The sequence below is a fragment of the Danio aesculapii genome, chromosome 25, assembly GCF_903798145.1.
Source record: "Danio aesculapii chromosome 25, fDanAes4.1, whole genome shotgun sequence".
NCBI lineage: Eukaryota > Metazoa > Chordata > Actinopteri > Cypriniformes > Danionidae > Danio > Danio aesculapii.
In genome coordinates this window covers 17,409,483-17,432,918 of record NC_079459.1, presented here as the reverse complement: position 1 = coordinate 17,432,918, position 23,436 = coordinate 17,409,483, and the positions used below count along the sequence as shown (strand labels likewise).

Below are 23,436 nucleotides of genomic sequence, written 5' to 3'. Positions count from 1 at the left end.
ATTTTACTTTATATTTCTCGAAATGTATTTTTTCTGTGCTGTTTTCATTCGGAATATGTCAGCAAGTAAAAAAATTTACTCCAGTACTGTAGTGGGCGATATGCTTCCACTGTGTGTTCATATGAGAGGAATAGAAGAAGCCGCCCATAGAGCGGCATGATCATTTAACAGGTTCAATGTTTGCTTTATAATTTGTACCTTTAGTCGTTTAGTCTATCTTATCTTATGATTTCCATTCGAGTAACTGAGATGTAAACATGTCAACGCTCGTGCTGGACAATGGCGCGTACTTCGCTAAAATCGGATACAGTCATGAGAAAGTCAGGTATGGTGTTTTATTATGCATTTTCTCAGTATGTAAAACACTTTACGTGGTTTCTAGCCGATATTTTAACAATGTTACTGAATGTATTATTTTCTGTGTAGTGTTATTCCAAATAGCCAGTTCCGTACGAAGACCTCCAGGCTGAAAACATTCACTGCAAACCAGCTGGATGAAATCAAAGACCCGTCAGGACTCTTCTACATCCTCCCGTTTCAAAAGGTTTCTCCTTGATTCATATTAAAACAAGTTCTCTGCGATACATAAATGTGGCTTATTTAATCGTTTTTTCTGTATGAACATCAGGGCTATCTTGTAAACTGGGATGTGCAGCGCAAGGTCTGGGATCATCTGTTTGGAAAAGAGATGTTCAAGGTATCTTACTTGAGTGCAATATTACACGCATTACTGGTTAGTAATGTACTCTCTGATATGGAAGGTTGTTTCCATCACTGAAGTTAAATTCATATGATCAATTCTGACTTTTCCTCAAAATTAGGAACGTTTTAAACTTGTAAGAGAGTTTATATCTCTTATTTCAATTGCGAGATATAAACTGCTGTTCTGAAAGAATGTAACTCATATTTAGAAAATAATATAAAAATAGCAGGAAATCTGCTTGCAAACTGAAGGGGAAAAACTGTAAGAAAAAAAAATTGCAAAACAATTACATTAGAATTGAGAGAATCAAATTCAGATTAGCAAATGTAAACTCAGTTCCCAACTTTTTTTTTTTGATTAGGTTAGTTTCTACTTTATTGTCATTACAAGTCCAAGGCAACGATATTCAGCTAGTGCAGGATATAGGTATAAGTTATAAAATTCAATAATAGAAAAACTGGTGATATTTACAGATGTATGGGCTATGAACGTTTATATACAGGGTGATTAACAATGAACAGAGATTTACAATAGATGAATGTGTACAGAATGCTATTAATAATCATGGTATGTTGATGGATATGAACATAATAATAAATGTATATGTAAAGTGGGTATGTACATTTCAAGATGAATTAGTGCAACGTAGTGCAAATGAATATGTGCAATTTTAACTGTGTAAATATTAAGTAATAAATATTGCATTATTTATTGGGAGTGCAATTTATGAGGAGAGTGTGGGGGTGTGTGATGGAGGCAAAACGTCATTGGGGGGGCAGAGTTCAAAAGAGAGACAGCTCTGGGGAAAAAGCTGTTCCTCAGTCTGCTGGTTTTTGTCCGGGGGAATCTGAAGCGCATGCCGGAAAGCAGGATAGAAAACAGTCTGTGAGTGGAGTCCTTAAGAATACGGTGTGCTCTGCTGCTAGGTTTTGTAGTGGAAAACGTCAGAATTGTGAAAAATAAAGTTGTAGTTCTGTGGGGGGAAAGTAAAACTAAAAACTCAATTTCAATATAGTCAAAACTGTAAGAAATAAAGTGATAATTTTGAGAGAAACAAGATATAAATTTGTTTACTGGGAATAAAATCTGAATTGCAAAAAGCAAATTAAGAACTGTGAGATATAAGCTTACAATTTAGAGAAATACACTCACTATAAACTTACAATTATGAGTTTACTGTCCTTGCAATTCTGAGAAATAGTTCTGAAAACAGAACAAATCTGATGGAAACAGGCTTCCGTAAAAAATATTTGAAGTCTTGAATCTGTACCCAATATATTGTTTACAGGTGGACTTTGCTGATACCAACATTGTGATCACTGAACCATACTTCAACTTTTGCTCAATTCAAGAATCCATGAATGAGATTTTATTTGAGGAATACCAATTCAACACAGCGCTCAGAATCAACGGTGAGTTTAGTGTAAGATCAAACCCTCATTTAATTATGTGGCAAAGTCAATTCAGTGCATCTGATGGCATAATTTAATATTGCAGCTGGATCTTTGAGTGCTCATCGATACTTCCATGAGAACAACTCAGAGCTGTGCTGCATTGTTGTGGACAGCGGCTTCTCCTTCACGCATATTGTTCCTTATTGCAGGGGAAGAAAAATGAAAGAGGGCATCTGCAGGTGAGTTCATAATGTCACAAATCTCACACAGTTTCCATGCACGTAACTACTGTACTCAAAAGAGAATTGTCATAAGATTATGCCACTGTCTTCAATGAGTATTTATATGCAAATAGTTTTTAGTGATCTACTATGATGCTGAGTTGAACCGCATGAACGAATTAGTAGAAAATAGACAAAAATGCACAAAAGAATCAGAAGTCACAATTTGAGGGAAAAAAAGTCAGAATTGTACAGTTAAAACACCAAATCGCAAAAAGTGCAATTGCTCAATAGAAATTTAAAGCTGAACCACTATTCACACACAATTGTGGGAACTATTTTTTTATGAGGGTAAAAAACTAAAATTATTCATTAGGCCCTCATGGAATCTGCAGATTTGTAGCCCATCTTTGAGTCTATTTATTAACTTGTGTAAATGTGTCCAGTTGTTAAATTAATTTCATTGATATTATTGACTAATATGAAAATGTTTATATGATTTATTTACAACACAGTTTGTAAAGTAATATTTTCTATCTTGTAGATCTATTAAGCTATGTATACACTGCAGGCAAATGTGGCCCAAATCTGATTTGTTTGCCCACATGTGACTCAGATCTGTTTTAGTCTTGACAGTGTGAACAGCCCAAACCACATGAAATTTGATCTTTTTAATTCAGATTTGTGCCACTTTCATATGTAGCATTAAATCAGACACGGATCAGGGGCCTCATGTATCAACGCTGCGTACGCACAAAAACTTTGCGTACGCCAGATTTCACGCTCTCATTTGGATTTACTAACGGTGAACTTAACTTGATATTGTGTGTTGGTCCACGCCAACTTCATGTCTGGCGTACGTGTATTTCTTGTGTGTGTTTGTTTTATTTTCATTGAGCCGTGCAATGCCAGCTGTTTGGGACAGGATCATCTGCATGTCTAGCAGGTATATAAGGTTTCCATACCATGCTGTTGAATTGCAGTAAAGTTAGTTTGACGTTTGACAATCATTAGACATTCGATTTCAAACCAATTAAATTCTTAGCTCTTGTTATAGTTTGAGCCAAAGATAAATATAAAAATGTGCCCTTTATGTTGCACAAAGCTTAATTTCTCAATTAAAAAAAAAAAAATAATAACCATACGAATGAATTAAACAATTCAACCATATGAATTATACAATAAAACCAGTACCAAGATGTTCAGAAAAACATCCTGCTTATTGCACAAGACTTTTTTTGGAATTAGCACTTTATTTTATAATATTTTTTAAATATCTTTTAATGTTAAAATTGTAAAAGTCAATAAAACACTGACTCCATTTGAAATAAAATATTCAAATCAACTCATAAAAATGTGCAACTCTCTCCTCAAAGGGTGTTAGTTCAGCATCCCCTGTTCTCCCACCTGTTCGGTCCACACTTTGACGGTGCACCACTGTTATCCTCTTAACCTGCAACTTTACATCAGACCATTTCTTTTTTTAATTCACTCAGTGCGATGTTCAGACCCCACTGCGTTAACCGCGTCAGCTAAACTCTCCCACTCCATTTTTTTCTTTTGTTATTAATTGCGGAGGACAAACTTGCAAATAACACAGTTTTTCTCCGGTCTACCTCCGATAGAAGCACCTCCAATTCACATTCTGTGAAGTTTCTCTTCTTGCTTGCTTGCTTTTGCCATTGCTTTTTAGTTTGGTTTTGCCAAAGTAGAGTCATTACCATATTTATTAGGGGGAGGAGGCAGGGAGGGGTTTTGCGCTCGTGCACGTGTGCTGAGTTTTACGTTAATATGGATGCAAAAAAGAATATGTGTGGGATTCCGTGTACGCAGTGTTTCATACATCTGAATTTTTTTACTGCGGACGCACATTTACAGCTTTGTCCGTACGCAATGTTTTAGTATGAAGTCCTTGTACATGAGGCCCCTGATGTTTTGCAATGTGACCGCAGTGTGAACGCTTATGTAGGATTTCATGTGGCTGCAAACATCATCTACTCCTCAGCAGCATAGTAGAATGGCACACAGTGCAATTTCTTTACCACAGAAAGTTGGTTGTTTATTTTGAAAAAAAATTTGAAGGCAAAACTGGTGCTTGTTAACTAATCTAGTTAACAATTGGAGCACGGGTTGATCACGAAGCTGAAGAGCGTCAGGGGTGTTGCGGATAGGTGATCCGTCCACAATGGAGGAGACACTTTCATTTTAAGGGGAACTTTCTTTCAGAGAGAAAAAAAACGGCTGGCGCTCAAGCACCCACACCCCCTTTCTGCATGTGTCTGTTGTTTATAACAAAGTAAAATTAAATAACTCTACAAACAGAAATAAACCAATTGCGCCATCACAGTTCAGTCTGCGGCTGCTCATTAACCCTTGATGAGTTCACTACACCGGTGGTCAAAAAGACACGCACCACAGTTGTCATAAATCACAAATGATCAGTGTTTTCAATCACAAGTGACTTATTTTAGGTTTCAAATGGTGAAATACACTTTAGTAGTAGCAGAACAACCCTTTAGACAGTTCATGAAACACACCCCGGTTGTCTTTTGAAAAGGGCAATAATCATGACAACATGCTTACTTCATACTTCATTGTGTGCATAATAATACATTTTGTGCTGTCCGTAACAGTACTTTTGCGCATGCGGGTCGGTTTAGGACCATGATCTGTTCATACTGCAAATCTGATACTGGCCACATTTATAACAACGTGAACAGCTATGCAGAAAAAAATAAATAAATCAGATCTGAGAAAAAAATCAGATTTGAGCACTAAGCCTCGCAGTGTGAATGTAGCCTTTTATGAGAGTCTTGCTTTGTTTAGAAGCCGTCGATCTAATTGGAACATTACATAAAAGTTAAAAAGGTATTATTTTTTTATTTCATATATTAAGTTTTTAGTTACGATACTTCTGAAATCATTCCGTATAAATCCGCAGATTTTTTTACAAAATTCTGTGCAGAAATAGCAAAAGAATGTCAGCAGATTCTGTCTGGCCCTACTTACTACTCATTGAATTTATTACCTTCAATACCTGTTTAGCATCCATAAATTCCCTTTTTTACACATAAGCAGCGCAAAAATGGCCAAAATTAAAGCATTAAATTTGACCGGCTGGCATTTTAACCTAGAAATGTTTAACTTTTAGGCTACATTTACACATCAAATCAATAAACAAAAATGTTTTCCCTTGCGTTTTTAAAAAGATTCACATATACATGACAACTTTTTCAAAATGATTTGTTGGTGGCAACACTTTGTTCGCTGGATTCAGAGATCGGGTTTATAAAGAAGTCCTGGCACTCGCTCCCATTGACTATCAAGTTAATAAGTATGTTTCTGAAACAATGATTTATGTCAGTATTCATTAACACACACACACCTGTGAAAACTGCCAAAAATGCTGTATTTTATGTACCGGGCCAGTACTCAAAACTCTTATTGTTGTGTAAACGGAACCGGCAAATGTATAAAATCTTTCCTTTTTTGCCTGGAAACATTGTCAAAACAAAAAGTAAAAGTCAGTGACTGGGAGACTTGAATATTTTATTGAAAATCTGTTATGTACATTTGAAAACAACTGTGTGTGTCTGTAAATTAGTCCCAGTGGCAGTTCCAGTGTTAAACTCATTCATGGATACATGCGATTATTTTACTAATCTCTAAACACTCCCTAGAATAAATGTTGGAGGAAAGCTGCTCACCAATCATTTGAAGGAGATCATTTCATACAGGTAAGCTCTCCACCATTTGAATAAGAAGATCATTTGGCGTTTCTTCTCATTGAGCTTGTGTTAATGTGTGTTTTGAAGGCAGCTGCATGTGATGGACGAGACTCATGTGATCAATCAGGTCAAGGAGGATGTGTGTTATGTGTCGCAGGATTTCTACAAGGACATGGAGATTGCACAGTACGGTTATTGCATTCACAAGTTATTAATAATTGGGCTAAAGACTAACAGGGTGTTCAAGTATTAGAACAATTAAAGTGTAATACAGCTTTTTTTTGAAAATCTCAGTACAATAGAATGTCTTGTTGAAATTATATTTTTTCTGAGGAAAAACAAAACTATCATACATTTTTATGATTTTCTGAGTAAACTAAATCATTTGGTTGACATTTAAAAGACTTTTGGCTTTAATATGCTTTGATTTATATGTATGCAGTTAACTTTTTTGTCAATGTAGTGCAAACAGAAAAAATATTTTTGCAGTATAGATTTTTTCTCCTTAAAGGTGCTGTATGTATGCTTTTGACTCTTCTAAAGCCTAAAAATACATTCTTCTTTATCTGAATACAATGCTGAAGTCAGATATTCTGCTTTGAAAATGTGCTTTGCATGCAGGAACATCTGTCTTTGTTTTGGTCACTTTAACCCACCCAATGCCAGTTTAGCCAATTATATTTCAGAACCCTCAGTTGCCTTGGTGGAAAACAGTGTATTTAATTCATTCATTCAGTCTGGGAGGCTCTCAAAGTATGCGTCCGTGACTGAAATGTGACCTTCGGTGGACAGTATCAGACTCAAAATGAGAAGCAGATTAAAAGTTCCACATGAGGTGGTTATTAATTAGCAAATAATATAATTATTACAAACATAAACATTAGCTGTGCCCTAACAACACGCTATGTGATGAGATTTGCCACCATAGCCAATTTGGCTGTTTGCACCAGATGCAACACACAGAAGTTGAAATGCAGCCATTCAGAAGCACAGAATAGTGCACTCACTGCACTCCAACGAAATGGTAAGGTTTATAATGTAATCAATACATATTAAACCTCTTTAACATTATTAAATGTACATGCTAAATCACTTATATGTGTTGGCTTGCACTGATTCACAGTTCTAAAGTTCAATTTCAAACGGTTTTAATTTATTTTCAAGGTCTGAGGTGAACTATCTGCTGCTTTCAGTGTATGGCAATAAATGTCATTTAAAAGGCATTCAAACTCACATAGTTAGAATTCAACACTGAATAAAGTACACAAGGTGTACATCAGGGGATCATTGTCATACTTTTCAGTTGTTCACCTGTAAGAAATAGAAGTCGTTTCTAAAATATAAATTTTAGGTGTTTGTTAGAACAAAAACTCCTTTTAATATGGAAAATTCCTTCTATTGTGTGCTGTTGCTTTTATTTAGAACACGATTCAAATCAGCCTTTAGGCTCGATAGTCGGACACACTCGATAGTCAGGTTGATGTCGTCAATCTGGCAACATGCGCTTGTGTGTGTTTTGAACTAGGAGATGCCTAGTTCAACCACTGGGTGTCAAACTTGCATACGGCACCTTTAATAAAAATTGCATTCAGCAAGGATACATTAACCTGCAATTTATGTACGTACATGTGTGAAATATGATCATTTCTGGTGATTTAACAGATTGAAAGGTGAAGATAATACGGTGATGAAAGACTACGTGCTGCCAGATTTCAGCTCTATAAAAAAGGGATTTTGCAAGGTAAGCATTTTAGTGCATTCAATTATCTGGTCAAACACAGCTTGAAATGCTACAATTGTTAGCAAGTGGAAAACCAATCACTGAACACATGCAAACCCTAAAAATAAAGAGCATCAAAAACATCTTTGCATTCATTAATAGAATTATAAACTTATAAAGAGTTATAACTCAAAATAGAGTTTGCAGATATGATTTAACCAAGCGGCAACCTCCCGCTCTCCCTCAGGAGGCCAATACGGAAGTAACTGAAACTGCAATTCATCAAAATTCCGCTAGTCCTGGCTCCATAATAGAGCAAAGTGCAATTGAGCCCACTGTTAGAATGGCCAACTTTACAGCAGAAAAAGAGGTGTTTACAGCCTGGTACAAAGAACGATTTTGGTTCATATAGCTATTATTACCCTCCATGACAACTGTGAGGGAGGTGAATTTTTTTATAACTCATCCATTTTTCTTTATATTAGGTTATATTAAGTTTGCATAATTAAGGGCGTGGCCACTTGAGTGACAGCTAGGTCTCGCTGGTCGCCGTCACTTCACCTCAGCTGAATCCGGCAGATTAGCCACTGATCTCGGCATATTCATCGTATTTTTGTTCTGTTTTATGTGGCTTTACACAGTCAGCTGCCTTTTGGACTTATTTCTTACAATTATCAGATGATATGGGATGCTGTGTGCACTTAATTGTGCTCACAAACCATTCATGTGGCCTCGTTTCCCATGTGAGTAAAGTTATATACTTGTATACCATCTCTATAAATGTATTTGTTTGATTTAAGATAATTTATCATTAATATTTTTCTTTAGACCCGTAAAGCACTCCAGAATGTGACAGAATGATTAGCTGTAGGCTCTAGAACAGTCATCTGAAGCGTTATCATACAGTGCTGTGCTGGAGTTCATCAATAGTCTTGCATTTACTAACACACATCTGAAGTGTTTGGAAGTATTTCGCGTTTACCTCCTGTAGAAAAACGTCATAAGAGCAATGTTTAGTGGCAATGTTTAGTTACAACAGTGTTTTTGAAAGTCTAATCACTTTACTGATATAGTGTACAGCCAAGCACATGTGGTCAGAACACAAACGAGTCGCAGGTAATAAAGTATCAAGCGTTTCTCCCAAAGTAAAGTCTGTCTGCCAGGTCTAAGCAAGCTCCGCCCACTCTCTGCCTATTTACCCTTGTTTGGTATCCCGCCGTGGGTGCGATGACGCGCGAACAAAATGGCGACGGTTGGCCGCGCCTACTTGTGGCTTCTTTTGCGCTCTTCAGAAACAGAACAGTCTCCTTCAGTTTTGACACCTTGTGGACAAACTATGCAGTGCAAAAACAAATCAAAGTGCAGTATTTGATACAAAAGCATTAAAACTTAAACATACTGTTGTCTTGTATGGCATGTAAAATCTCAAACAGCGCATCCAGTTTGACCATTTTCTGTTTATTTCTAATGTCCTGCAGCCTCTAGAGGAGATGAATTTCACAGGCAAATACAAGACTGGGGAGCAGATTTTGCGGCTCACCAATGAGAGGTTTGCCGTCCCGGAGATGCTCTTTCACCCCTCTGACATTGGCATTCAGGAGATGGGAATACCTGAAGCTTTGGTCAACTCCATTAACAACATGCCAGAAGGTACATTTCATCTCATTGGCTGTTTTTGTGGTTTAAAGTTTTTTAATATATGCTTATTTTTGTTTATGCAGAAATGCAGCCCCATTTCTATAAGAACATTGTTCTTACTGGCGGCAACACTTTGTTCCCTGGATTCAGAGATCGGGTTTATAAAGAAGTCCGGGCTCTTGCTCCCATTGAATATGAAGTTTCTGTTGTCTTGCCAAATAAGTATGTTTCTGAAATAAGGATTTATGTCAATATTTTATCTGAAGGTTTACTGAACTTTTCAATTTCATTTTTATTCTCAGCCCTATTTGCTACCCATGGGAAGGTGGAAAGTTGTTGGCAGAAAACCCTGACTTTGAAGAAATGGCGGTCACGCGAGATGATTATGAGGAGAATGGACATTATATATGCGAGGAGAAGTTTGATATTTGACCTGTGTAGGAGTTATCTGTCAATGGGTACAGAAAATCTGAACACTGCACATGTTTTGTCTGAAACTAAGGTGTACATAGGCATATTTTTATATTGCACTCATTATTATTCAATAGACAGCCTGTTTGATTTTCAGTATAGCTTTGTGTTGTTTAAAAAACTTTCTTTTTGTATGAAGATAATGTTAACTAGAGAAATAAAAATGCTGTTTTTTACTTACCTGTTTTCTGGTTTAAAGTGCATTTAGTTATATAATTAAATTAGTCTATTTAACAGTATAAAGCAAGCAACTTTGAGATTTTAGGATTTTTATGAAGCATTTTAATGCAAAGAAAACATCCAAAATACACTTAACCCTTTCTTTTTCATACTTAATCTATATGTGTCTTTATATTTAATTTAAAATGCATATTTGGGTAATTCTTTAACTACGGGCACTTATGTCCTTTAATCATATATGCAAAAATATATATTTAATTTTGTTCACATTCCTTTTTCTTTGTCAAACTAACAATAAAACCTACTTTTAAAAAATTTACTAGATTTCTAATATATTTTTTCATATTCAACCTACTTGGGTGTTAAAGTCACTGTTTTCATCTTGTTGCACACCCAAAGTTTTAAACTTCAACAATGAAAATAACATTTAAAAATATTATTTATCTGGTAACTATTAATGTATCCTAATTAAGCAGTAGTGAAATGTTAAATATTTTATAGTTATTAATGTGAGATTATTATCAATATTATTTTTTATACAAAATATAGCTGTCGCACAGTATCAGTGTCATTTCATCCACAACACTAAAATTTCGCTTTGAAAAGTTTGTATGAAAGATTATTTAGGGGGTTTCTGTGAAAATTAAGACATTAGAGCACATGTTCAAGATGAAGAGAATAATTTTTTTTTTTTTTATCAAAAGCACATGAAGAAAAATCAAGGTAATTATTGCTTGATAGGGTAATACATTTATTCTATGTCATTTCCAAACATGCTGTAACTTCAAAGGTGTTTTTCACACATTAAAAATGCATTCCCAATTTATGAGTTCATGCTCTATTTAATATACAAATTAAATGTATTTATTTTCTAATAAACTCTTAACCAAATTAATATTAAATTTTAAAGTGTGACAGGTGTACTATTCAGCATTTGGTCCTAAGGAACTAATTTATTTCATTAACTAATCTAATTATGGTGTATATTGTGGAAAGATTGGTTAAACTAGATACAAAAATGATCTTAGACAATGTTTGACTGCCATAATTTACTTCATTTTGAAATAAAAGCTGTATATTGAGATGTAGTGGAAATGACATTTTAGTTCACGATGGAAAAAATGTTAAATGTTAACAATTTCTCTTCGTATCTAAGTTTGTCCTCCTACAGATCTTAAAACCAGGCAAGTTGTTTAATCTTATGAGACTATGTTACGTTAATTTTGAACAAGTTTTTTTTTACTCAACTTCACAAGGCTAAAAGTGGCCGTAGTTGAAGAATTGCCCATTTAAAGAAAAAAATGCTTCTGCACTGAGCTACGTTTCTGCATTGGAATATTTTCGTACATAATATGATAGTGCCTGATGATATATTATTCTTCAAACAGTTAACTCTTATTTAAACAACAACAAATATTTCATTTATGCACTGTCTTAGTATACTACGTATTTATTTTATTATAAAAAGTGTATTTTGGATGTGTGCGTCACGTGACCTCGCGCAGAATACATCATCTCGCGCTCAAAGCAAAAACAGCGGGAAAGAAGATTCAGTCCACAATATTGCTAATCATTTGTGCTGGTTTGTGTAAATAAAGTCTTACAGTAATTTTACCTAATTAATAACCCGTAATAACCTTAGGGTAATAACATACTTTGGCAGAAGTGATTTGGGTGCTTTTCTGGACTGGAGTTGATCGATACCCGTGGAGAGATATCGTGAGGTAAAAACACTGTTCTGTGAAGAATAATTGCTAAAATAAGTATTGTCTGTTTTGTCGCGTATGTGTGAATTAATATCATTTCACATAACCTCTGGCGTCTGTTTTAATAAACATTCAAATTTAACGTAGCCTAACGTTAGTTTTAAAAGAAATCCGTTAACTCTCCGCGATCAACTCTGATTTGATTGAGAGGTGGGGGTTTGTTTGTTGGATGATCAATAATATTAATAATAGTAATAAAACGCAAAATACTCCTCAAAGAGTTGGAGAATGGCCGCTGCGGGCAGAAAACAGAACAAGAAGACCAAGCATGCGGACGGCTCGACAGACCTGAAGGCGTTTGACTTTACCGTTCTGGAGGAAAAGAAAGGAAGCGGATCTGACGAAGACACGAGAGATGATGGTCTGTATATTCTTTTAAAGTATGTTTTTAAATACGTAATTTATAGTTAATATAGTTGGCTGTGTCGTTTTTATTTGACCCAAGTGTGCTGCTGGGGATGATTTTATCCACTTTGGGTGATTTTTGAGTCTTAATTTGGCCACAAGTTTCACTGTAATTTTTGGTAACAAATCTTTTGACATTCATTCATTAATTTTATTTTTGGCTTAGTCCCTTTATTAATCAGGGGTCACCACAGCAGAATGAACTGCCAATTTATCCAGCACATGTTTTACGCATGGTTTTACGCAGCGGATGCCCTTCCAGCCGCAACCCATCGGGAAACATCCACACACACTCATTCACACACACATACACTACGGAAATTTTGCCTACCCAATTCACCTATACCAGTCAGTATAAGTCTTTGGACTTGTGGGGGAAATCGGATAAAACCCAAGCAAACACAGGGAGAACATGCAAACTCCTCACAGAAACGCCAACTGAACCAGCGACCTTCTTGCTGTGACGCGAATCTGCTACCCACTGAACCACCCCGTCACCTGTTTTGACATATTTTGGTAAAATTTATAGTATATTTGACATATTTTGGAGTTTAACAAAAAACTCAACACTTTCTGAGCAAATTTACTACCCTTTTGTTATGTTATTGACTTTTTTTTATCCCCCTTGACTTTAATTATAATGCCATTTTTGACTGCAAAGCCATGAGAAGATACAATCATGCATTCTTGATTTTTGCTGGTTTTTCCTGTTGGGAAGAGGTAAAATGGTCATTTTAACTGTTGATCATTAGTTATTCATTAATAGATACTTGCTTGTATATAGAGTATTGTGTGTGTGTGTGAGAGAAGAGAGACTTTTGCACACCTACCATTATATATTTTAAATGTGAATCAAATTTGAAATGACATATAAATGATAAATATAAGATTTATTTAAAAATGGTGATAATAATAGATGATTTTGAAGTCAAGATAAGTGGTATGTGCATGAAGCATGTTTGTATGTTGTTACTCCCATTAGAAACTCCAATCATTGACAAGCTGAGCAAGAAAAGATCTGCAGATACGTTTGACGACGAATTAAATGGTGGTGTGGGGTGAGTACAACTATACATAAGTTTAGATAATGTTATGAAATCCTTTGGATGGACAGAAATTATAATTTGCTGTCTTTAATATTAGGAATGAGGTTCAAACTATGCTGGAAAGATTTGGTGGTAAGTAAAGTTAATAAAAACATATAGCCTGTTTTAAAAAATAGTTTCATATATAAAAAAACATGACGGATTGTCCATTTAGCGGACATCAGCAAGGCTATGCAGACCAAAAGGAAACGCCTGGAGGTTCTCACCAAAAACTCCCTAAAGGGCAGCACTCAGAAACTGGAGCAGATGTGGAAAACCCAGCAGAATCAGAGGTAAGTGAAAGCCAGGTGTGGAAAATGTCGCTTTAGGATATTCAGAAACATAAACATGTGCGTGTGTTTTCTCGCAGGCAGAAGCTGACTCAAGATTATTCTCAGCAGGTGTTTTCTGTGCTGCAGCAGTGGGAGAGTGATGTCCAGAAATCTGAGGAGCAAGAGGAGAAACTCAATGTGAGGCATTTCACACATACTAAATAGAGATGGCAATTTCCACTAGGAATGGGCCGATATAAGATTCTGACGGTATGATAACCTTGGATAAAAATATCAAGGTTTCACAGTATTGTGAACACTGCTCTAAAATAAGTTCTTTTTAAATGTCTGGGTAAAAAAAAAATACAACTTTTTCTCCTATTTAACGCAATATATTTGATTTTGAGAAACATTTAAAATGTTTTGGAGCAATAAACATGTCAGGCTAAATAATTTCACATGAATGATTCACATGAATCATTGACTTCTGCTATCTTCATTAGTTTCAAAAACACAGATTTCTGTGCAATTTAAAATGGGATCTTTCGATATCTTTTTTTGTTGGAGATACTGTTGTCCTAAAAAAAAAAAAAAAAAGAATATAAAATCTTACACACATCATTGGAACGTTATAGCAGAACATTTTGGCGGTTTTGAAACCTTGACTCGAACCGCGGTGAACCTTAAAAACGGTTATTGTCCCATGCCTAATTTCCACAATTACTTAACGAATTAAATGTGAACCTTAATAATACAGGATATTTACTTAAAGGGATAGTTTAACTAAAATGAAAATGTACAGCATCAAGTGGTTCTAAACCTTAATGAATTTCTTTCTCCTGTCGAACACAAAAGAAGATATTTTGGATAAAGCTGAAAACCTGTAACCATTGATTTTGTAGTAGGAAAAACAATATGCAAGTCAATGGTTCCAGCTTTCTTCAAAATATCTACTTTTGTGTTCAACAAAAGAAAGTAAGTCAGAATAAGTAAGAATAAACCATGACATAATTTTCAGTGTTGTTCAATGTATGTTTAATTAATCTGAACGTTGTTATTTGATCAAAATGACAAAACGGAGAGTATTTCTACTTTCTACGTATTACCGTAATGGGGAAATTAACCACAAACATTATAAATGCATATTATTTCAGAGTATGCTTCTTTTTTAAACATGATTATAAAGGATCTAATTGTGCAATTAAATGCATACTGGTGATTTATTTATTAATTATTTTTTATTAGTTTTTGATTAACAAAGAAGCTAGCAGTATACTGGTCTGTTTTGAATTTGAACACATTCAAAGTTGTGTTCTGTGGTTGTCTGTGAACTTACACATTTTCACAGTTGATACATTTTAATGTTGTCTCCTGATTTTTATCATTGCATATCTTATCATAACACATCATTTTTTGCATAAGTTCAATGGTCGTTAAGTCAGTATTAAAAAAATATTTAGAGGTATTTTTCCACAATTTCCAATGTTTTTATCCACATTTGTCGACATTTAGACTTCACTGCATTTTAGAAGTTTGTTCTCCCATTTGCTGGACACAAAGTAAAGGGACACACCTTCATGAGCAGCAGCTCTCATACAAATAAATATTAGAGAAAATATCATAAATTTGATAATAGATATTCAGAGCTTCATTTTAAAACTTTTAACAGAAGCTTCAAATATAAATATGAACTGACAAAAATCTCTCCAGTATCAGTCCAGTATTATTGGTTAGAGTGACCGCTGTGGCTGTTCTAGTAGTTTCAGAACTTAAGTAGTTCTGGTGTTAAGGTAAATCTGGAGAATATGAAAAGGTCAATATTTACACCTGTATGTCCATGACGAGTGAAACCCCAGTTATTAGCCCTCTTCATCTGTCTTAACATACAGCACAGAGATACAGTTTCATGACTTTTTTTTTCTACTAAGGTAAAGTTGGTTTTATATTTGCACATTTTTTCAATTTTGAACTGTGACAACTTGAGACACTGTCCCTATGTTGTTTACCACAGTACTTTGAATATTCGGTCTGATATCACATGTAAGTCAGACTTCAAAACAACATTAATGCTATTTAATTGACTGTGAACAATGTTGTACTTTTAATAGTTATTGGCTGTAAAATGATTTTTCTATTCACAATTAGCAAATACTTTTCTAAATGTGCTAATATAAAACCAACTATACCCCAATATTTTTTAAAGTGTTCCAGTTGAGGTAAGATTATATTCAAATCTATTTCAGATCATTAACAATCTGTTCTGGCCAGTAAACTCATGCCTCCTCCTGTTTCGCAGAGTTTTTAATATGCTCACTCATGCACGCAACAATTTTCTCTGGTATCTGCTGTAGGTTTTGCCTCTTGTGATTAAAAACTGTGCATGTTATTGATGTCCATCTGTGCCAATTGACCCTAGATAAGGTGTATCGATTTAAAAGATTAATTAACCACCAGTTTATCATTGCCATGACTAATACAAAGTAGTGCTGCAAAGTTTTCCAACTTGCAAGGTGTCATTTTGGGGGAACTGCATCAAACTACGGGATGTTATTAGGATTAAGGGTTTTGTGAAATGTAGGATATCTAGCAGCCATTTCCAGATATTGGACGTAACCAACAATCTCACACTTTGACTTTGAACGTCCTAATTTGTGTTTCCACAGAATTTGTTTCGCCAGCAGCAGAAGCTCTTCCAGCAGGCAAGGGTTGTGCAAAACCAAAAGATGAAAACCATCAAAGACCTGTATGAGCAGTTCGTCAAGGTCATCAGCACTTCATTTATGTCAAACTGTACCAAGAGCTTCGATTTTTGGCTGACCAGGCAAACTCTTTCATTTCTGCAGAACATGGAGGAGATGGAGAAAAGCCATGAAGCCTTCCTGCAGGGCACGCAGATGGAGCTTCGGAAGGAAATGGCTCTTTTGCAGAAGAAGATTATGATGGACACAGTGAGTGCACTAACGATAATATATATATATATATATATATATATATATATATATATATATATATATATATATATATATATATATATATATATATATATATATATATATATATATTTAATCAGCTTTAAATAGACTTATTATAAGACATATCCTATATTTTCAGGATGGTTTAAGCACTCATTTATAAGATCAACAAATTATTATATGTTCTGCTTAACTTAATGTACAACTAAAGACAAAGTGATTAGCTCTTTTCTTTTCTAAATTTTTTTCTTTGAAAAAAAAAGTGATATTTAATGAAGAGATTTTATTCAGCACATTTTTAAATATAGTTTTTTATAACTAATGTCTTTTGTCTTTGAAATGATGACATTCATCTTAAAGTGCAATTTAAAGGCTTAGCTATGTCAACTAGGTTCATTAGGCAAGTCTTTGGACAACAGTAGCTTATTCTGCAGTCAATTAAAGTTATTTACATATTGAATTATTTTTTTATTCCAGCCAGTCTAAAAGAATTAAGACTTTCTCCAGAAGAAATATATAACAGCAAATACTATTAAAAAATGTCCTTGGTCTGTTAAACATATATTGTGAAAATGTGAATAAAAAAATATATATATATATACAAATTTCACAGTTGATGAGAATAATTAAAGGCTACGTTTACACTGCGAGGCTTAATGCTCAAATCAGATTTTTTCTCAGATCTGAGAAAAATTTCCAGTGTGAACAGATCATGGTCCTAAACTGACCCACATGCGCAAAAGTACAACTATGCACACAGGGCTTGACAGTGCGACCATTTCGCTCACATTTACGACTAAAAATAGACGTGTGCGAACTGGACAATTTATTTAGTCGCACATGTACGATTTTCTTTTATAATAAGCTCGATTGATGACTTAATTCACTCGGCCAAAGTAAAACAACATGCTCTTCACGCTAACTTATGGTGTATTACGTTGGAAATCTATTGTGACTGTAGCATAGGCTGACGCGATCAAAAACAGCACATCTCTACTCCTTTATTTAATTCACGTCAAGCGGTCTTTACCTTGTTTTGTATACGTTGCTAAGCAACGCATGGCATCGAATGGTGGCGGAGCTGCTCAACGTGCGAGCCTCACAGAAATCGTCTACTATTCGACCATGGATGGCATATCGTGGCACATCTAGTGTGAGACCCAATTCATCATCAGCGCTTCCCACACAGTCTTTACTAGGGTTTGGTACCGAAACCTGGTGCCATTATAGCACCGGTACCTTTGTAATCGGTATGTACTCGATCAAATCAGCATATGAATTTCTGTGCCTAATTTCAGTGCCACTGGTGCTGCTACAAGGACTTAAGAAAGGGGTGCATCAAAGGCAGACATAAGTACGCGTTGTCACACCATGTCTAAACATTTAATTCTAAACAACTTTGAGGAATATGGACAGGCGATGTCAGGCGTTTGTTCTTGTTGCTTAGGAAACGGATGCACGCAGTACAGCGCATTCGGTGAGCGAGAGCGACTCTCTTCTGATCAACACGCATGATCAACATGCAGATCAACACGCATGTTCATTAAATTAGCTTTTAAGCGTTCTAAAGCGTATTTTTCAAGCAAGGATTCTGACACAGCAACGTAAAGCAGATGATTTACAAAAGTTGTGTGTAAGGGGGAAACACGTCAAATTTAATGACACATTTGAGGGCTCAAAGGCAGAGGAATGCACTGTACATGGACACTAATGCTCCGATTTTAATATGATTTAGACAATACTCTGATTTAGAGTCTAGACTCATTACAGTGCTGTGCGCATTAGCCTAGTTTCACCGCATTCGTCAGAGGTTGACTCCCAAATGACACGGGTAATAGCAATTTAACACTTTTCAATATAAGAAGTGCTCAGCTATGCAGAGACCATTATTAATCAGAAATCTAGTGTACATAGTTTTAGGTAAGGAAATGCAGAATTGATTTTTATAAACAGTCGACAAGTACCAAAGAACAGATGTAACACATTGATCAAATGTAGTTTTCAGTCACGCTCATGTTAGTCATATTCAACTCGTTCAGTTTTGCTTACATTCATTTTTGATTTTCGTCTTCAACACATGATTTATTTACAACACATTTTAAAACATAATAGTGTAACTAATTTCTAATATCTACTTTTTTATCTTCCCCTTGGTGACAGTCACTGCATAACATTTTACTAGTTATTTTGCAAGACAGTTGTATTCAGACAAAGCCCCTTTAAATGTTTTATAATCTTTTATTCAGATTGAAGTGTAATTTAAAGACTTAATCAGTTAACTACGAAAGTTGAAATAATTAGTCAAAAACATTTTTTTGATTTGTTGTGTATATCAAAAAATATACATAAATATTTCTTAAGGAGGCTAATAATACTGACCTTAATTTTTTTAAATTAAAAACAGCTTCAATTCAAGAAATAAACTATAAGATATAGGACTTATTATGACTCCAGAATAATAATTTTTTTAAAGAAACACTGAAAATTGTCAGAAACATTATTTTAAATGAATGGGAGGGCAAAAAAAGCAACTCATGTAAACACATTGATCATATTATTGTCTTATTCAGATTAAGGCAAATCATTAGATAACTGATAACCATGTAAACATAGTCACAAGCCCCAACCCTAGAAAAAAAGGAGTTCAGTATTTTGATGACAGCCTTTTCAAAGGTTAGTAGTAAGCTAATGTAATTTCATAATGCAAATCTTAAAGTCATGCTAACCAACAAATGATCAAAGAAAATATATTCATGTAATTCAAATACATAAATATGAATTGATGTTTACTTTGAACTTTAATTATATTGTTCTATTAAAATAATTTTTTTAAAGAATTTGTCTAGTAAAAGTAAAAGTAATTTTTCTAGAGTTATCCGCTATAATTTTGTGGCTCAAAAGTAATGGTTCAGGCATCATTTTGGCACCAGTACCGTTTTAAAAGTATTGATTTAGCACCGGTATCGAAATAATCCCAAACGATACCCAACCCTAGTCTTTACCTGAGCGGCCCGGTTCTGTGTTCACGAGAAACAGAGAACACTGCCACAGACTCACATGCTCTGCAGACCCACAGAGACGCGCTGGATACAGACCTGCTGTTCTGATTCTGCTAGTAGCTTTGAAAAGTGTGCGAGGACACGCGGAAATGAAAACCCTTTTACTAAATAAACTGATCCAGCTCATTATTTGGGGTGACAACACATACTCTTTTTCCCCTAACATGTTCGAGATTCTGCTTTCACTTTCAACATTAGTTGTATTCGTTTGGCATTACTTTATACGCAAACTTTGGCCGGTGTGTCTCAGTCTCTCAGCAGCACCAACACTACAGCAGAGGGAGAGCAGATATGACCTGTCATTGGTGAACACCAAAAGAAACACACAAACTTTTTTTTTATTTGTTTGTTAAAAGGGGGTTTACAGGTTAATACTTGATGTTTGGTTAACGAGTGCCAGTTGTCGTTCAAAAAATATTCAAAATGAACAACCTTAAATTTTTGGGCTAATGTATTTGCCCGGTTTGGTGTGCTTTTCTGCTTCACCACTGGGCAGTAGAGAATGTTTGCAGCACGAACCAGTACAGAATAATGATGCATGTCGATCAAAAATTATGTAAGTCATATGAAATCCTACATAACCCTTCACACTGATTGGATTGCAAAAAATCTGATCTGTATCTGATTTAATACCACATACAAATGGGACAAATCAGAATTAAAAAGATCAGATTCCATGCGGTTCGGGCTTTTCACACTGTCATGACTAAAACAGATCTGAGTCACATGTGGGCAAAAATATCTGATTTGTGCCACATTTGCCTGCAGTGTTAACATAGCCTTTGCCATTAACTGTAAGAATGAATTTATGTGCAGTCAACATTTAAAGATGTTTTACTTTTAAGCTTATTTTTATTTTTACAGCAACAGCAGGAGATGGCCACTGTCCGCAAGTCTCTTCAGTCCATGCTGTTCTAAACATGTCTTTCTGATGTGACTTGAACCGTTCATCTGATGACTACCTTCTGTTCTTCTTGGAAGATTTCTTTTTTGAATATGAGTTTATAAGTTATCTCTCTTTTTTAATCAGTTTGTTCATTTAATTTAATAATTAGAGCTGTTGCAGTAGATGAAATTATCCTAATATATGCTTACATGTACATATATTTTTAAAGTCCATTTCAAGATTAAATATCTAATTAATTCCGTTTCCCTTTCCTTGTTCTGGAATTTTCTATTAAAAGTAAATGTTTGGGTGGACATACATCATTTTACGTCTTTTTTTATAATGAACTATTGAAACTGGAAGTAATATGAAGTCTTAAAATATATATTTTACAATTTAAACGTTTATAAATACACAATCATTTACAATAACTTTTAAAAACTTGCGTAAAACGATAAGTAACTAAATATACATTGTTATTACATTGTTTATTATTTTTATACAATTTATAAATGTGCAAAAGCACTTAATTATGATTACCATTCATAATACTAAATAACAATTTAAAATGCAGATAATAATTAATTAATTAATAATTATAATTAATTACCAACAGGACCCAAAATAAACAATATATTATGATTAGATCAATGGGAATCAGGCTCCCTTGTCCTAAATACCCAGAATTCATAGCACAGTTATGACATTCCAATTACTATGGACAACTTTTAATATGCACCTGTCAGTCATTTGGTGGGTGAGGTAACCTGCACTTTTACATCACGTTGGGCCTCAAAATCACTGGGATTTGGGTCGTATTTTAATGTCATTTTTTTTTTGTGTGTGTGTTTTATATCAGTCCAGTTTGACAGTGGACACACCATACCTACTCACAGTTCTGTTCAAACAGCTTCCAAAAGTTGATTTTGCATCATAGGTGCCCTTTAAATTGACAATCTTTTCAACTGAAATGGTTTATTTTAGCTAAAAAGAGTGAATAAATTAGATGAAATTTAATTTCTGGGTTGTGTTGTGGATAAAATATAGGCTAAATTATAAAATAAACAGGCGGACAGAGATGTATTTAGTGTTGTATTTTAAAGCTTTAACGTATATGTAAACATAGGCAGGAATTAACATCAACCTCTGCATAAACAAATAAATAGTTATTTGTTCTGCAATTATTATAAAGTGTTTATGAGATGGATTGCCTGAGGGAAGAAACTACCTGTGTCGGGCTGTTCTGTGCTTTGTACCATTGACTTGATGGTAGAAGTTCAAAGAGGTACTGTCTGTATGTCAATCTATCTATGCCCACCACCATTCCCTCCTATTAGAAGGACTCTGTCTGTCTGTCTTTCTGTCTGTCTGTCTGTCTGTGTACCTGTCTATATATGCCCACAACCACCCCTTCCTATTAGGACTCTGTCTGTAACTGTCTATTAATGTATTTATCAGACAGACAAAATTTCTGTCTATGCCCACCACCACCCCCTCCTATTAGGAGGACAGTGTCTAACCATTTCCCATTAGACTGGAAGGGTTATGGTTCGAACTAGAGTTGTTGGATTCTGGCTCGGAATATTCTGGTTCGCTTTCTGATTGATCAGTTTCATCAAGCCCATGATGAGTCTTCAGGGAACCTTTTAGGAGGACTTGATCTCAATGTCTCAAGTCTCAATGACTAAGTTTACATGGATATCAGTAATCAAATTATTTGCCTTAATCTGAATAAGATAATAATATGATTAAGGTGTTTACATGAGTTGCATTTTGAATGTTCTCTTCTTGATCCCGTTTTTACATGTTATCGCATATAAGTTATCGCATATAATTCGATTAACGTCATTGCAACAATGCGACTAAAATCAGCATACTCCACATGTCTTATTTACATTTCTGTTTAGTTTAATTATGACTTTAGTTGGATTAAAGTAATCAAAAATAGCTGTTTACATGCTAGACTCTTAATCACAGTATTGTCTTAATCACATTAAAATTATTGGTTTCCATGTAAACATACTCACGGTCTATCTATCAGACAGAATTCCTGTCTATGCCCACCACCACCCCCTCCAATTAGGAGGACTATGTCTGTCTAATAAATAGACAAGCTGTCATATTGATAGTCAGTCTGTCTGTCTATCTGTCTACTCCCATCCCGCCCCCTCCTAATAGGATGATTATGTCTGCCTGTCTATCTATCAGTCTATCTATGCCCACCACCACCCCCTTATATTAGGAGGACTATGTCTGTCTGTATGTATGTCTATCTATCTGTGAATGCCCTCCACCACCCCGTCCTATTACAAGGGCTGTGTCTGTCTAATGGATAGATAGACGGTCTGTCTGTCTATATCTATGCCCACCACCACCCCCTCATATTAGGAAAACTATGTATGTCTGTCTGTGCCCTCCTATTAGGCCGACTGTCTGTCTGACCATCTATCCATCTACCTATCAGACAGACAGAATTTCTAGATAGACAGATAGTCTATCTATCTATCTATCTATCTATCTATCTATCTATCTATCTATCTATCTATCTATCTATCTATCTATCTATCTATCTATCTATCTATCTATCTATCTATCTATCTATCGATCTATCTATGCCCACCACCATCTCCTCATATTGTTTGTCTATCTATGCCCACCACCATCCCCTCATATTAGTATGACTATGTCTCTATGCCTGTCTATCGTTCTATGCCCACCACCATCCCCTCCTATTAGGTGGACTATGTCTGTCTGTCTGTCTGTCTGTGGCCTCCACCGCCCTGTTCTTTTTGGAGGACTATGTCTGTCTGATTGTTAGTCAATCAAATTTCTGTCTATGACCACCACCACCCCCTCATTACGAGGACTATGTCTGTCTGTCCATCCATCTATTGGACAGACACAGACAGTTGTTGGTTACACATGGCTAGTCAAGC

General features: G+C 35.1%; 2 protein-coding genes across 2 annotated transcripts; both read left to right on the top strand.

Moving 5' to 3' along the window:
* Positions 1–128: 128 nt before the first annotated feature.
* Positions 129–10,055, top strand: actr6 (actin related protein 6). Its single transcript, XM_056452410.1, has 11 exons — positions 129–325; positions 427–544; positions 629–697; positions 1,992–2,115; positions 2,201–2,336; positions 5,999–6,055; positions 6,134–6,232; positions 7,709–7,787; positions 9,245–9,416; positions 9,488–9,626; positions 9,707–10,055. The coding sequence occupies exons 1-11, from the start codon at positions 258–260 to the stop codon at positions 9,834–9,836; spliced, it is 1,191 nt and encodes a 396-aa protein (XP_056308385.1). The 5' UTR covers positions 129–257; the 3' UTR covers positions 9,837–10,055.
* Positions 10,056–11,564: 1,509 nt separating this feature from the next.
* sycp3 (synaptonemal complex protein 3) lies at positions 11,565–20,572 on the top strand. The gene is made up of 9 exons (XM_056452133.1): positions 11,565–11,779; positions 12,041–12,182; positions 13,209–13,284; positions 13,370–13,404; positions 13,487–13,604; positions 13,682–13,781; positions 16,247–16,345; positions 16,427–16,531; positions 20,479–20,572. Exons 2-9 carry the CDS (start codon positions 12,050–12,052, stop codon positions 20,530–20,532), a joined length of 720 nt encoding a protein of 239 aa, XP_056308108.1. The 5' UTR covers positions 11,565–11,779; positions 12,041–12,049; the 3' UTR covers positions 20,533–20,572.
* The last annotated feature ends 2,864 nt before the right edge of the window (positions 20,573–23,436 follow it).